This window comes from Bos taurus, unplaced genomic scaffold (assembly GCF_002263795.3).
Source record: "Bos taurus isolate L1 Dominette 01449 registration number 42190680 breed Hereford unplaced genomic scaffold, ARS-UCD2.0 ScbfJmS_511, whole genome shotgun sequence".
Taxonomy (NCBI): domain Eukaryota; kingdom Metazoa; phylum Chordata; class Mammalia; order Artiodactyla; family Bovidae; genus Bos; species Bos taurus.
Window position 1 is genome coordinate 243438 of NW_020192288.1, and position 17049 is coordinate 260486.

The 17049-nt window shown below is 40.9% G+C and overlaps 1 protein-coding gene and 1 long non-coding RNA gene across 4 annotated transcripts in view; one reads left to right on the forward strand and one right to left on the reverse strand.

Annotated features, from left to right (window-relative positions):
• Positions 1–17049, reverse strand: part of LOC101909825 (uncharacterized) — a 120034-nt gene that overhangs the window by 68109 nt on the left and 34876 nt on the right. The window lies entirely within an intron of this gene.
• Positions 4631–8188, forward strand: LOC112445797 (X antigen family member 5; the record flags this gene model as incomplete). The annotated part of the gene is given in 4 exon segments (XM_059884515.1): positions 4631–4696; positions 5170–5308; positions 5714–5839; positions 8077–8188. Coding segments are annotated over 4 exon segments (354 nt in total), but the record flags the coding sequence as incomplete, so codon positions are not given.

Here is a 17049-nt window from a genome sequence, read left to right on the forward strand (position 1 = left end):
AGTTTAGCATAATGTGGTGTGATTCTGTGAAATCCCACTCTGCAGACCCAGCAGTTAGACGATGTGGAATGCAGCATAGGAGTGAGCCCAGGACAGGAAGGCATTGTCTTGAGGATCAAACGGCAAACTCAGGATTTTTGGAGTCAGCAGAAGTAGGCTCACATAGATTATCAGGGCCATCTGAAAAGTACAAAGTCAGAGCATAAAAAGTAAAGACATAAAATGACGTCACTTAGTTCTGGTCAGGATGCCACCTCTTAACTCGAGTGTGATGCACCCATGAATCTATTCCTGGCACTTTGACAGCTGTGGGAAGAAAGAATAACCTGGTAAGGGCCTTCCCAGAGGGGTTCGAGGGATTGGCCCCCAGATCCCAGTGTTTTTATCAGGACCTCTGTTCCTGGCTCAAATGAGGGCTTGTTTGATGCAGAGGCTAGGTCAGGAGTCACCTGCTGGAATTCCGTTAATCTGTTGAAAAACTGAGAGCTGAGTTACATAATTAGTTAATTCTAAGGCTTCAGGGTCTATAACAATGTCTGCGCATAAGAAAGGCCTTCCATAAATACATTCAAAGGGGGACAGCCCCTCCTTTTGGGGCAGTCCCAGCCCTCATTAAAGCTATGGGTAGAACTTTAATCCAATTGTCCTGTGTCTCTTGAGTTAATGTGCACAGATGTCTTTTGATAATGTCGTTAGCTGTTTCAACCTTTCCTGAGGATTGGGGTCTCCAGGAACAGTGTAAGTGAGATTCTATTCCTAGAGCTTTAGACACCCCCTGAGTTAGAGCAGCTTCAAAGTGGTGCCATTGTCATCTGAAGCCTCCGTGGCAGCCCAAACCTGGGGATAATTTCATGGATTAAAATTCTTATAACCTCCTTAGTGTGTTCACCGCAACAGGGAAAAGGCTCAATCCATCCAGGAAAAGTATCCACCCAAACTTGTGAGCAAGAATAATCATTAACTTGTGGCATATGAAGTAAAATCGGTTTCCCAGTCTTCTCCAGGATATTTTTCCACTTCGTTGTAATCCAGATTTTGCTAGCTTTTCAGTCCTTTGGGTTATTTTTCTGACAAACCTCACATCTTTTGATAATGTCCTTTAAAGTTTTCACTACATTTTTACCTTCAAACAAATGAGAAGCTATCTGTTAAGTACTGTCTACATCTAAATGAAAACTCTGGTGTAAACCCTTAAGAATTTTCCATTGAGTCTTTTCAATAATTATTAATCATCCATCCTTGGACTGTAGCCATCCTTTATCAGTAATCTTTGCTCCTCTTTTCTCATATCTTTCTAATTCTTCCTCAGTATATTGCGGTTTTTCCTGTTCCACAGGACCTGTCCAGATCAAAGGCATCTGCAGTGAAGGGGTTTCCTAAAGTGCCACTTTTCTGGCTTGACATCAGCCAGCTGATTGCCTTCAGCTACTTTACTCCCATCCCTGCTGTGCTCTTTGCTATGCGTAACAGCTACTCCTTTAGGACAATATATAGTCTTTAAAAGTCTCTGGATCTCTCTGAAATGCTCAATAAGTTCTCCTGTTGCCCTTTTAAACTGTTTTTCTTTCCATATTGCAGCATGAGCGTGTAAAGTCAAATAAGCGTACTTAGAATCAGTGAAGATATTTGCTCGCTGCCCTTCGCTTAGCTCTAGAACTTGGGTCAGAGCCATAAGTTCCACTAATAGCACTGGTTCCCTGGGGGAGAGATTTTGCTTCTAAAACCTGTTCAGCAGTCAACAGGGCATAACTTGCTTTATGCTTCCTACCCTGATCACCAGCATCAGGGTCTTTTCCTGTGAGTCGTCTGTTCCCATCAGGTGGCTAAAGTATTGGAGCTTCAGCTTCAGCATCGGTCCTTCCACTGAATGTTCACAGTTGGTGTCCTTTAGGATTGGCTGTTTTGATATCCTTGCTGTCTGAGGGATTCTCAAGTGTCTTCTCCAGCACCACAAACCCAAAGCGCAATTCTTTGTCACTCAGCCTTCTTAATGACCGAACTCACACATCTGTACATGACTACTGAAAAAGCCATAGTTTTGACTATACGGACCTTTGTTGGCAAAGTGATGTCTCTGCTTTATACTATGCTGTCTAGGTTTGACATAGGCTTCCCTGGTGGCTCAGTGGTAAAGAATCCGCCTGCATGGGTGTATCTATGGCTGATTCTTGTTGATGTTTGACAGAAAACACCAAAATTCTGTAAAGCAATTATCCTTCAATTAAAACATGCATAAATTGGCAAAAACAAAAACAAAAAAACCTCCCTGCAATGCACGGGATGCAGGAGACATGGGTTTCACCCCTGGGTTGGGAAAGATGCCCTGCCATGCCCCATGGGAGGAGGGCATGGCAATCCATTAAAGTATTCTCACCTGGAGAATCCCATGGACAGCGGCACCTGGCAGGCTACGGTCCATGGAGTCATAAAGAGTCAGACACGACTGAAGCAAACCATGCATGCATACTAGCTTTGTCATAGCTGTTGTTCCAAGGATCAAGTGTCTGAATACATGGCAGCAATCACCATCCACAGTGATTTTGGAGCCTCCAAAATTAAATGTGTCCGTGCATCCACTTCCCCCCTTCTGTTTTCTGTGAAATGATAGGAGTAGATGCCATAATCTTATATTTTTGAATGTTGAGTTTTAAGCCAGCCTTTTCATTCTCCTCTTTCACCCGCATCAAGAGGTTCTTTATTTTCTCTTCAGTTTCTGCCATTAGAGTGGTATGATCTGCATATCTGAGCTTGTTGATATTTCTGACAGCAACCTTGATTCCAGCTTGTGAGTCATCCAGCCCAGCATTTCCCATGATGTGCTCTGCGTGTAAGTTGAATAAGCAAAGTGACTATACAACCTTGTCTTACTCCTTTCCCAATTTTGAACCAGTCCATTGTTCCATGTTTTATTCTAACTGTTACTTCTTAACCCTCATACAGGTTTCTCAGGAGACAGGTCAGCTTGTCTGGTACTCCCATCTCTAAGAATCTTCCACAGTTTATTGTGATCCACACAGTCAGGGGCCTTGAGGTAGTCTAGTCAATGAAGGAGAAGTAGATGTGTTTCTGGAATTCCCTTGCTTTCCCCATGATCTAATGAAGGCTGCAATTTGATCTCTTGTTTCTCTGCCTCTTCAAAACCAGCTTGTATATCTGGAAGTTCTCGTTCCATATACTGTTGAAGCCTAGCTTGAAGGAGTCTACTAACCGGAAGCTTCAGAAATATGGGACAATCTAAGCTTGAGAAATTGGAGGGTATGAATGAAGCCCAATAAGAGAGACAAGAAGAGGATTCTCTACTTTCCATGATGTTAGCAAGCTGGGCAATGGCTAGACCATACCTTCAAGTTCTTGTGTAGGACAGTAGGCTTTATCTAGAAAGTCATAAACAGTTCTGGAACTGTAAGAGAGGGAGGGAGATGGCGGTGAGTGGGAGACAGGCACCCTGAATGGATGTGAGAGACCCGTTAGAAGGGGGTTGACAATTAAATGGAGGGGGGCTTTGGACTAGAGCAGATGTGGTGGACATGGGAAAAAGTCGATGCATTAGACATTTTCGAAGTAAAATGGACAGAACTCAGCAAGAATGTTGAATTGACGTGAAGAGACGGAATTGTAAACGTGGTTAAGACCCAATTTCTGTGTCCTGTCATAAGGGTACAAAGGTGTCATGGGGAATCCTGGAAGTTGGCCGGGTCTCGGAAGAATTTCAAATAAGATTTTTATGTTTATGAGCTCAAGGTCTAGATGGATACAATAACCAGTATTTACATACTTAAAAGATCCTTTTCCTTTGTTAAAAAAGTGAGAAGTATTGAGATATAATTTATATACCATAGAAGTCAATGCTTTAAAGCATTACCGTTTGTCGAGTTTTGACATATGCATACCATCGTATAAATGCTACCACAATAAAAATGTAGAAAATATCCCATTGGTTTGAAAATGCTCCCTTGGGGTACTTCCTTTCAGACTCCTTCCTCCACTCCTATACCCTGGCAACCACAGACATATTTCTCTGCCTATAGTTGTGCTTTTCCAGAAACCCACTGACATGAAATCATATAATACATAACATACAATCATATAATACATATGTATCGCGGGTTTTGTGGTAAGGTGCCAATAGAGAAGTGGACCGGTTGCTCTGCATGCAGACTCACCTCAGCCACAGACACTGAGAAAATCCCATAGTCAGGCTGTGAAGACTGAGCCTTTCTTCGTGTTCCAACTGAATTCCAAGGGAGTTGGGGGAAATAGGTCTGGTGAATAGGACTGTGACAAGAGCAATAGTCCTGAATTTTTAAATTCCTAGCAGTATTTCACTAAATATCTTCATGATGGAGAATTCTGTTGTGAAATCAAACTTCCTCACAAAAAGTCAGCCTTCCTGTGTACCTTAAGGTGATTTCTCTGCCAGCATAGCAAAGACAAAAATGGCTTTGCAAGCAACTGTATTTGGTGTAATTGGAATGCATGTACACTCTAACTTAACCAGAATTTTCTTTTGAAAGTATTTTCACATTAAAAAAAATAAGTCAACATATGGTCATAAAAGTGATCAAATATAGCTGTGCTCTTAAATACATTTTCTAAATCACAATATTCTACTTTCCGGGAGAAATATCAGTGGGCAAGTGGCGTCAACATTGGGACCTATAGATCAAGATTCCCCAAGCTGGATGAACCTGTGGTTGTGAGTACCTTACCATTTGATGTTTTCTATTAGCACAAGTTTATTTGTGAGAAAATCATGTTAAGTAGTACAGATGCAGTGATAAAGGTCTTCCATGCTGATAAAGGGTGACAGTTTGTCTTAGGAAGGAACATTGATCCAGATATATTACAGTCTGGCATTGCCTATGAATATACTGTTAAATTCCCTGGAAATGTGCCCAGTGACTCCCTCCTCCTGCTTATTAACAACAGACTGCATACTTCCATCCCAACATAGATTTAAATAACTTCCAAAGTCTTTCTGGGTAACTCTTATGGGAGCTAACTCTTCTCTGTGGGAAGAGTAACTTTATTAAAAGTAAGTACATAGAATTGTGTTGGGAAAATGTTGTTAGGTTTACTTATGCTCAGATATATCTATGTATTATGTATATTTATGCTATTAGATGTATTAACAACAAAAAGTTTTTATTTGCATGCACTCTCTACTAGGACCAGCAGCCCAGTGTTGAGCAACCTCAACAAGAGGAACCGCCAGCTGAGATTCAGGATATCACACTTGGGAAGGAGGAAGTAAATGGAGAGGATCCGGTGAATCATAATGAAGAGAAGGAGAAGGATGCCTCTGGAGGTAAAGTATATGTGTGCATCATGTCTTAAGACATAACCAGTAAGAGGAGGAAAGGAAACATTAGAAAAGGACTTCAGACAGTTCCTAAAAAACTGAGCAGAGTATAGTTTGCAGGTTAGTGTGGTCACTCAAATTTTCCCTTGTTTTCAAGACAAAGAGAAGGGGGCACCTAAGTTGTCTGAGGACAACCCTGGGAAAGGAAAATGGTGATAGCATTCGGAAAATTCTGCTTTCCTTTTTCTCCAGCAAAACATTCCTGGAATAATGCTCCTGAGGTTCTCATTCATCACATTTTTACCATACTAGCCTAAGACTTTTAATTCATAATACTGAGGGAATCAATATCATCATTCCCTTGTTTATGTTGTATGCTTTACAGCTGAATTGATACATTTTTTGTTAAAGATTCTCACCTGGAAACTGATCTCCAGGAATTGGCTGAGGCTAAGACTGGGGGTAAAGGTGGAGATGGTCCTGATGTCAGGGAGGAGGTTGCATCAAATACAGAGCCTGTTGAAATGCCAGAAGCAGGTACGTCATCCATTCAGAAAGTAATTTATGTGGTTTCTGTTTTTTCAGAATATTATATCTTTACTAATATAGAGGGAACATTACTATTATTTTAATAACAGAGTTCACATATTCTTTGAAAGATAGTTCAGACCCCAGATGCCTGAGTGCCTGACTTACAGACTTTCAAATAAAGAAACAGAGAGGATCAAAGCCATATCGAATTGAAAATAGGGAACCGTTTTCTTCTCTTGTTTAGTATTTTAAGCAACAGCTAATAATTTTCAGGTTCTTTTATAATTTCTGCTTGTAGCAAATATGGCATGCATTTGTAATAAATATTAGTTTATATGAAATATGCTCAGGCATTCAAGTAGGTTCTAGTACAAGCTTTAACATAACATGTGTGATTCTGTGAAATCCGTTAACTTCTAAACTCAAGTTTACTCATATAAGTTGTGAATTCAGAACAGATACACTAAAATGCTAAGTTTTCAATGCTAATTTTTGCATTCCCTGATTCTCTTCGATGGAATGCATACAAGAATACTCTGTTTTTTATGATTTATTTATCATAAAATATCATCTTGAGTCAAATTATAACAGGGGAATTGAGATTTCATTTTCTGATGGGGGACACATGTTCACCTGTGGCTGATTCATGTCAATGTATGGCAAAAAGCACCACAATATTGTAAAGTAATTGGCCTCCAATTAAAATGAATAAATTAATTTTTTTAAGAAAATGAGCCAACATTCTTCTTGATGTTTGTTAAATTCTCTCAAATTCTGAATTCTCTAGCTCTTAAAAAAACAGTTGGATTTTAAATCCTTTCCCCAGTAAAGCATGCAATGACAGAATAATAAAATGGCCAAAGATAGTCTAGTTTCCTGTTTCTGTGGCTGATCAAGTTGAGAGAGTGCATTTAGTCGGTGATATTCAAGCCAGGTGTGAGTAAGATACATATGCTAAGCACACTACCTGCCCCCATGTTTGGTATTTTTTGGGGGGCGGGGGTGTTGCCTATTTTAATTGGAGGATCATTACTTTACAATACTATGATGGTTTTTGCTCTACATCCCACTCTCACTCTTAAAGAACTAATAAAAATCTGAGCCTCATGATATAATCATCTCTTATCATATCGAGTATGTTATTTTTCCTTTGATACATGAATTTAAAAAGTTCTGAAGGTCAAAGATTGCAACTCTAGTTCTTCCTGCGTAATCAACTTAGTATCTTTCACATACGAGTTTTCCCAATTGCTGACAATGAATTGCATGGTTCTGATTTTAAAGGAAGAACTTCATAGTTAGGGAAGAATTTACTGTGTATTAGCCTTCTAAATATTTTCACTTTACATTTTTGTTCCATTCCATTAGAACATTTAGACAAAAATACAACTTTCAGACTACGTTCAAGTAACTACAGAACATGAGTAAAATGTTTTCATAGAAAAAATCTTAGCCCTAAATATGTGTGGTATTTAAAAAGAAAAATACCTAAATTACTAGGTACATAAATACAAAATCCTACATCCAACATAAACGGTAAGAAAAAGAGCAACAGAATAAACCTAAGGGAAAAAGGAAAAGATACTTAATAAAAGACAGGTATGAATTGTTAGGAAGAGGAAAATAAACTCAACTAATAAATAAAGACAATGTGCTAGTTTCCATAATTTTTAATATATATATATATATACACACACACACACACACACACATTTTAAAATATTCTTTTCTGTTGTGATTTATCACAGGAGATTGGACATAGTTCCCTGTGCTGTATAGTAGGACCTTGTTGTTTATCCATTCTGAATGTAATAGTTTGTATCTGTCAACCCCAAACTGCTAGTCCACTCCTCTTAGTTTACATAACTGTGAAGAAAATGGAAAGAGCCCAAGTATACATAATAAGAAATATGAACAAGACACTAACAGTATATTACAGAATGAAAACTGAGTATAATCTGGAACTCATATATTTTCACAATATTGAGGAAATGGCTAATAGGGTAGAAAAACAAGTATTATTTAACATACCCCAGTAACTAAATAACTAAACATCACCAATACTGGTAATATGCTTGAAAAGTCTATAGAATCTCGAGAGGATTAACTGAAGGTAAGCCAAAGCGTCGCCCTTAGTGTTCTTGTTTTAGTCCATTTTGTAAAACTACAACTGCAGTGAGCTTTGTATACCTCTCCTGTCATCAAAGTTCTGCTGAGGAACTTTTCTAATGTTTGTATTATAGGTGAAGGGCAACCATTTGCTTGAAAGAAGATAAACTGAAACGATTTATGCTGTTCTTATTTGTATATTTGACTGCTAAAGTTGTGGAAATAAAGTTTCGTTTTCTACTTGCACATTTTTGTTAAATTTATCCCTGGCTATTTAATGTTACTGAAAATCGATGGTTTGTGATTTTTATTGTCTAGTTGAGGATGTATGTAGAGATAGAATATCTATATATAGATTTTCTGTCCAACAATTCCTCTAAATATGCATATTAATTCCACAAATTTAGATCTAGATTATTTTTGCTTTTCAAAATATACTATTATATTTGAATATCAATACTTTCTACTGGCTTAAACCTTAAACCTGTCCTCATTTTGCAGCATTGAAAAAACCTAGCCAGAATAGTCTTGACTAAAGCAGGTGATAATTGGCATTTTTCCCAATAGGAAATGAAAAATCTTCTCCATTTCAACCTGTTTATGTTGCGTTTTTTGGAGATATAGTTTATCAGAGTAAGTTCCATTCTATTCCTAGTTTGCCGTCTTGAATATAGATTAATTTTCATCAAACATGTATAATGTATCAATTGTGATGATCATAAAATTTTTTCCTCCACTTTTCTATTAGTGTGGTGAAATGCATTGGTAACCTTATACATTTAAACCACCCTTGCACTTCTAGAGTTAAAAAAATTGGGTCATAACATATTCTTTAGGTGTAATCTACATGTTAATGCATATACATACATATATATATACCTACACATAAACGTTGCATAAAAGCCTTTGGTCTTCTCTTGAATAAATGTGTTTACAAAATGTGCCACCCAAATCTCATATGGTGGTGTCCCTGATGAAATCATTGACAGGGAAACATTTTTTTAAAAACTTAATATGATTGTATTTTCCTATAGAGAAATGGAATGCCAAAGCCATTGTTAAAGGTTGTAGGGAGACAGGAAAAAAACTGCTGTCAAATTCCATGGCAAATGCCACACCATATCTTTCACACACTTCTGACTTGCCTTCCAAGTTTTTTTGGGTACAGGGAGAGAGTAGCCACAAACATATTTTCTTCTCCATGACGTACTCTATTGGCTTGATAGTCACCAGATCTCAGAAGCCCTCCACCTGTGTGTGTGTGTGTGTGTGTGTGTGTGTGTGTGTGTGTGTGAATCACTCAGTCGTGTCCGACTCTTTGGGACCCCATGAACTGTAGCCCGCCAGGCTTCTCTGTCGATGGAATTCTCCAGTCACGAATACTGGAGTGGATTGCCATTCTCTTCTCCAGAGGATCTTCCCAGCCCAGGGATCGAACCCTGGTCTCCTGCAGATTCTTTACCATTTGAGCTACAGGAAGTCCTCCAGCTGTCTGATTCCTCTCTATTCTCATTATTACGTAATAACAAAATGCTTACATCTCTGAGGCCCCATCTGCATCCTCACCCACCAAAAAAATACATTTCTGCTACAAAGGACCTATTCAGAATGCACTCTGCTTAAGGAATAACAAGGGATTATAAATAGCAGCTGTTGTGCCCTTACAGAGGTATGAAAATGCAGGTCCAAAAGGACTGAAAATGGGAGGTTCAAATGTACCACGAGACTTAAGTTAGAGTGTCCCATCTTACCAAAAAGTATGTGGAAAAGCTCCTAGGTCATGCAGCTATCTGACAAGATTAGATCCTAGCTAGAAGAAAAGGGAAAGGAATGAGGGGAACTTCGTGAGACAAAATGACTTGAGTCTTATCTGCTCTGTCTCCTCATTGGCTATGACATGACATAACTGGGCTTCTCTGGTGGCTCAGATGGTAAAGAATCCGCCTGCAGTGCTGGAGACCTGGGTTCAATCACTGGGTCGGGAAGATCCCCTGGAGGAGGCCAGGGCAACCGACTCCAGTATTCTTGCCTGAGGAATCCCCATGGATAGAGGTGCCTGATGGGCTACAGTCCATGGGGTCACAAAGAGTCGGACACAACTGAGCGACTAAGCACAGCACGTGACATAACTAAGAGTATCAGTACTGGCTCTGACACATACTGTGTCAAAGTGAGAAAGGTATTTTCATCCTTTGGATCTGTTACCCTATTTCTAAAATGGATTTTACAAGTTTACACTAAATATTTGTTATGAAGAATAAACAAGATAACATGTGAAGTAGGCATTACATTGCAAATGGATTTGGCTTATTCTACTCCATTTTTTCATTTAAACATTTACCTTTACAATTACAATTCTCTCACAAGTGATACAGATTTTGAATTTCAACTAGACTATAAGGCTAACTTTTAAAATGAACTGGACTTGAGAAACATATTTTGTCTAAATAAATATATTGATTCAATAGCAGATTCAATAGCTGGTATCAGACATGGCATCCATTCTAAGGTTGGTTTGTTAATGAGGACTGACAAGGCTACCCTAAGTCATAATATGTAGTGAAAACTGTGCTCCTTGCTGTGTGTGATGACAAAGAAAATAAGCCAGTATTCTGGTCACACAACATCACACAACTCAACACCAGACTGTTTCACGTAGTCAGGCAGCCAGTCCCTAAGTCACAGTGCAGGAGCTACAGGGCCTCAGGGCACCACTGCAGTTGTTAGTTTGGCTTGTCACCTCCTACCGGCTTGGCCAGTAAGGAGACAATGAACCCCAATGGATTCAGATTCTACCTTACAGACAGTGCAGAAGCAATATGACCCTGGTGTCAGTTGCCTTGTCCCTAGTCCCGCGGTTTGCCACTGAATTGGAAGGCCTCAGTAAAGGCACTACAGGTGGTGGGTCTCTGCCAGGAAGGAGCCCGCAGTTGTGCCCTATGGCACTGAGCAGCTCTGCAGTCCACAGCTGTACTCTCAGCTGGGGCTAGGGAGACCATCCTATGTTCAACTGAAACCAGAGGTGGATGAGTAACAACTTTGTGTCACCTCCAGCTGGATGAGGAGGCAGGTGAGAAATGGCCTCATAGCAGCTCTTCATCAGGCTGCTTATCTCCCCTTGCTGCAAGAGCAATCAGGAGGTTCTCTGACAAGATTGAAGTCAGCCTGCAGTTTAGCCTTGCCTACGTAGCCTAAGTGGGGACATGCAAGGGCACCAGGGCACCAAGACAGAGCCACACTCCTACAGTGTCTGGAACAACACACAAGACTAGGTATGGTGCTACAAATATGACGCCTATATACCGACTCCTACATGGAGGAGATGCTTTTCCTGTCAGTCATTAAAAATATCCCTTCATTGAGTACACACACATTGATTACTAGCGTGTCTCAGGACGTGTCTGCAATGCTTGAAATAACAAGACCAGTGATGTGAGGTGGATGATGGGAATATCACACTGGTGGGCCGGACAGACACATAAACAGAAAAGAAGTGCAAAGGAGAAACACAGGGAATGGACCTAAGGGAAAAGGAAAGCAAAACGGTGAGCAGGGTGGCCAAGAAGCAGGAGGAAAGCTAGAAGATAAGGTTCATTCTAAGAGTGAAAGAGGTTATATATAACACAGCTGTGCTTTGACCCAGGCTGTGGATGAGAGTCACAACCTCCCCTGCATCACTGCCCCTTTTGAGGGTGGTGTCTGGGAGTCTAGAGATTCTGAAGGGAGAGAAGGAAAATACATAGTGCAGGGGGTACGTGCACCCGCCCTGATAGAGATGCAGGTGCAGCTTGTTACAGTTACCAGGTGGGGATGAGCAGAGTTGGATTCGGTGACTCAAGAAGAAATGTGCAAATGAATGCAAAGGGAGAAAACACATTGAGAGGGGGTAAACAGCTCCAACTGCCATTTCTGTACCAGGGTAGGTGCTCCATTACTGTCGTGAGAAGGCTCCCTGGTCTTAGCTCTGGGAGGGAGTGATGAGCATTCTAATGACCCATCATCACCTAAGCAGGGGGCACGGAGTGTGTGAAGACTTAAGTCTAGGCCTTTACCACAGACAGCCACAGAAAGCTTCTTCGCCCTGCTTAGAGTGGGGCTCTGGCAGCTTTTGCTGCTGCTGCTGCTAAGTCGCGTCAGTCATGTCCGACTATGTGCAACCCCATAGACAGCAGCCCACCAGGCTCCCCTTTCCCTGGGATTCTCCAGGCAAGAACACTGGAGTGCCTTGCCATTTCCTTCTCCAATGCATGAAAGTAAAGTGAAAGTGAAGTCGCTCAGTCGTGTCCGACTCCTAGCGACCCCATGGACTGCAGCGCACCAGGCTCCTCCGTCCGTGGGATTTTCCAGGCAAGAGTACTGGAGTGGGGTACCATTGTCTTCTCCGTCTGGCAGCTTAGGGAAGCTCAAAGGTGGTGGTGGTTGTTCAGTCACTCAGTCGTGTCCAACTATTTACTACCATGGCCTGCATCACGCCAAGCTCCTCTGTCCTACACTATCTCCCTGAGTTTGATCAAATTAATGTCCATTGAGTTGGTGATGCTATCTAATCATCTCACCCTCTGTTGCCCCCTTCTCCTCCTGCCTTCAATTTTTTGCATCTGGGTCCTTTGCAATGAGTCAGCTATTCGCATCAGGTGGCCAAAGTATTGCAGCTTCAGCATCCGTCCTTCCAGTGAATATTCAGAGTTCATTTCCTTTAGGATTGGCGGGTTTGTTCTCCTTGCTGTCCAAGGGATTCTCAAGGCTCATCTCTAGCACCACAATTCGAAAGCTTCAATTCTTTGGCACTCAACCTTCTTAATGATCCAACTCACACATCTGTACGTCACTACTGGAAAAACCATAGTTTTGACTCTACAGACCTTTGTCAGCAACGTGATGGCTCTGCTTTTTAATATGTTGTCTAGTTTTGTCATTGGAGAAGGCAATGGCATCCCACTCCAGTACTCTTGCATGGAAAATCCCATGTACGGAGGAGCCTGGTAGGCTGCAGTCCATGGGGTCGTGAAGATCGGACACGACTGAGCCACTTCACTTTCATTTTTCACTTTCATGCATTGGAGAAGGAAATGGCAATCCACTCCAGTGTTCTTGCCTGGAGAATCCCAGGGATGGGGGAGCCTGGTGGGCTGCTGTCTCTGGGGTCGCACAGATTCGGACACGACTGAAGTGACTTAGCAGCAGCAGGATTTTCATGGGCTTCCCTGGGGGCTCTGCGGTAAAGAATCTGTCTGTAATGCAGCACACTTAGGAGATATGGGTTCAATCCCTGGGTCAGGAAGATCCCCTGGAGGAGGGCATGGCAACCCACTCCAGTATTCTCATGTGGAGAATCCCCTGGACAGAGGAGCCTGGTGGGCCTCGGTCCATGGGGTGATAAAGAGCCAGACACTACTGAAGTGCCTGAGAATGCATGCAAGCTAGGTTTGTCATAGCTTTCCTTCCAAGGAGCAAGCGTCTTTTAATTTCATGGCTGCAATCACCATTTGCAGTTATTTTCGAGCCAAGAAAATGAAATGTGTCACTGTTTCCACTTCAGTTCAGTTCAGTCACTCAGCCGTGTCCGACTCTTTGTGACCCCTTGAACCGCAGCATGCCAGGCCTCCCTGTCCATTACCAACTCCTGGAGTTCAGCCAAACTCATGTCCATTGAGCTGGTGATGCCATCCAACCATCTCATCCTCAGTCATCCCCTTCTCCTGCCCTCAATCTTTGCCAGCATTAGGGTCTTTTCAAATGAGTCAGTTCTTCGCATCAGGTGGCCAAAGTTTTGGAGTTTCAGCTTCAACATCAGCCCTTCCAATGAACACCCAGGACTGATCTCCTTTAGGATGGACTGCTTCCACTTACCCCCCTTCTATTTGCCATGAAGTGATAGGACCAGATGCCATGATCTTAGTGTTTTAATAGTTGAGTTTTAAGCCAGTTTTTTCACTCTCCTCTTTCACCCGTATCCAAAGGTTCTTTAGTCTCTCTTCACTTTCTGCCATTAGAGTGGTATCATCTGTGTATCTGAGCTTGTCAAGATTTCTCCCAGCAATCTTTATTCCAGCTTTTGAGTCATCCAGTCCAGCATTTTGCATGATGTACTCTGCGTATAAGTTAAATAAGCAGCATGACAATACACGGCCTTCCTGTTCTCCTTCCCCAATTATGAAGCAGTCATTTGTTCCTACTCTGGTTCTAACACTTGCTTCTTGGCCCCCATACAGGTTTCTGAGGAGACAGGTCAAGTAGTCTGGCACTGCCCTCTGTTTAAGAATTTTCTCTATTTGTTGTGATCCACTCAGTCAGAGGTCTTAGCGTAGTCAATGACACAGAAATAGATGTTTTAGAAAAAGTAGATGCATTAGACGTTTACGAAGTAAAATGGACAGAACTCAGCAAGAATTTGGACTTGAGGTGAGGGAGAGGGAATCGTAAACATGGTTAAGACCAAGTTTCCTGTCATAAAATACAAAACTGTCATGGTGAATTCTGGAAGTTGGCCAGGTCTGGGAAGAATTCCAAATTAGATTTTTATGTTTTTGAGCTCATGGTCTACATGGATACAATAACCAGTATTTAAATACTTAAAATTTCCTTTTCCTTTAATAAAGCGTTGTGGTATAATTTATATACAATAAAAGCCAACACTTTAACGTATTTCCATTTGTAGATTTTTGACAAATGTATAATGTGGTGTAAATGCTACCACAATAAAAAGGTATAAAACGTCTCAATGTTCAAAAATGCTCCCTTGGGGTATTTGCCGTCTGACTCCTTCCTCCACTCCTGTACCCTGGCAACCACAGATACATTTCTGTGCCAACAGTTGTGCCGTTTCCAGAAATCCATTGACATGAAATCATATAATATGTAGGCTTCTGTGTCTGGTTTCTCTCATTTGCACAGTTGAGATGCATCCTTGCTCTTACATGCATTAGTTACTTTTTTTTTATTATCGTGTATTATTCCTTTGTACAGGTATACTCTTTTGTTTTTCTTTCATCTGTATACCAGTTGTTGAATAACTGGGTTGTTTCTATGTTTGGCTATTAGGAATACATGTGTGGAATATTTGAGTGCAGGCCACTGTGTGAGCATGTTTTCATTTCTCTTGGGATAACTGCCTAGGAGTAGACTTGCTGGGTCATATAAGGCTTCCCAGGGGGCGCTAGTGGTAAAGAACCCATCTGCCAATGCAGGAGACTCAGGTTCAATCCCCTTGCTCTGGAAGATCCCCTGGAGTAGGAAATAGCAACCCACTCCTGTATTGCCTGGAAAATTCCATGAAGACGGGTCCTGGCAGGTTACAGTCCATGGGGCCCCAGAGAGGTAAACACGACTGAGCGACTGAACACACACACACACACACACATACATGGTAATTTCTGTATCTTAGAATCTAAACTGTGTCCTCTGTAGACAACATACACATGGATGTTTTTTTAACTGTTCTCTCAATGTCTGCCTTCTGGTTGGATTGTTTTATCTATTTACATTTAATGTTGATACAGACTTACATCTGCCAATGTATATTTCTGTCTTATGTCATTTTGTTCTATGGTCCTCATTTTACTGCTTTCTTTTCCATCCAATGGATATTTTCTAATGTAGCTTTTTAAACTCTTTACTGATTTCCCACTACTTTTAAGTTATTTCCTTAGCTGTATGCCACTGTAAACATCCTACTTTATCACAATCAGCTGGAAATTTACACAAATGCTAATGAGATACAGAAACATTACTCCTATATCGCTCTATTCGGGTTTCCCTCTTTTCCTCATATTGTCACATGTATCATAAATCTATAAAGGGTAAGCCCATTAATACATTTTTATTATTATTACATTATATATAACACTATGTGATGAAAAGCTGATATACGGCAGGATATCAGGTATCTATTTATAACTTCTGTTATATTCACCCTCTTGGTCATGATTTCTGATACTTTGCATATGTTTGTATGGATTTGACACCATCCAGATTTGTTTCCTTACCTAATACAACTTTGCTCCAAACCACCTCCTTTGTGCTGCTAATACAAATATATTACATGCCATGTGTTGCTGGCCCAACAATAATTGGGCTTCTCTGGTGGCTCAGACAGCAAAGAATGTGCCTGCAATGGAGGAGACCCAGGTTCAATCCCTTGGTCAGGAAGATCCCCTGGAGAAGGGAATGGCTAACCACTCCAGTATTCTTGCCTGGAGAATCCCATGGACAGAGGAGCCTAGCAGGCTACAGTCATGGGTTTGCCAAGAGTCAGACATGACTGAGCAACTACTGCTTTCACAACAATAAATTATGTGATATTGTTTTAGACAGTTGCTTTTTAAATACAGGAAGAAAGGAGTCAAATATGTATCCATAAAGAATTTTTCTTCATATAATTACCTTTACCTGTGCTCTTTGCTTTTTCACATGGATTCAGATTAACCTCTGAATTCACTTATTATAGCATGAAGAACTTCCTTTAGTTTTTCTTGTAAGCCAGTTCTACCAACACATTCCCTGAGGTTTTTTTTTTTTTTTAATTTGGGCATACTTTTACTTTGATTTCATTTTTATTTTCTTAAACCACTTTATTGTGGTATGTGTGACATATAAAAAGCTGTGTACGCACCCGTGAAATCATCACCAGCTTCAATATACAAAACTCAACTGTATTTCCATACTAGTGGTGAATACTCCTAATAAGTAAGAAAATTCCAGTTACAATATAAAAAGAACTTAGGAATTAGTTTAACCAAGGAGGTGTAAGATTTGTACATTGAAAATGACAATACCAGTTGAACGAAATTAATGAAAATTTCAGTAAATGGTCGCTGAGCATCAATGGGCACTAGAGTTTCCCCTAGAAATTTGCTGTCATAGTACACACATCTCTGAGCCTGTGGGAATATTTCCTTAAGGCACATTCACAGCAGGGAGACCGCTGGATCAAAGACTTCCTTGGCTAAACACACATCTGTGGAGTACCTACTATGTGCATGTGCCTGACACTGTTCTAAACCCCAAGGAGGTATCACAGAATAGGACTGACACTTGTCCCTCTTTCATGAAGGCAAATGGTGCCGAGGGTGAGGGCATGATGGAATGTAAATTCTGATGGGTGCTTC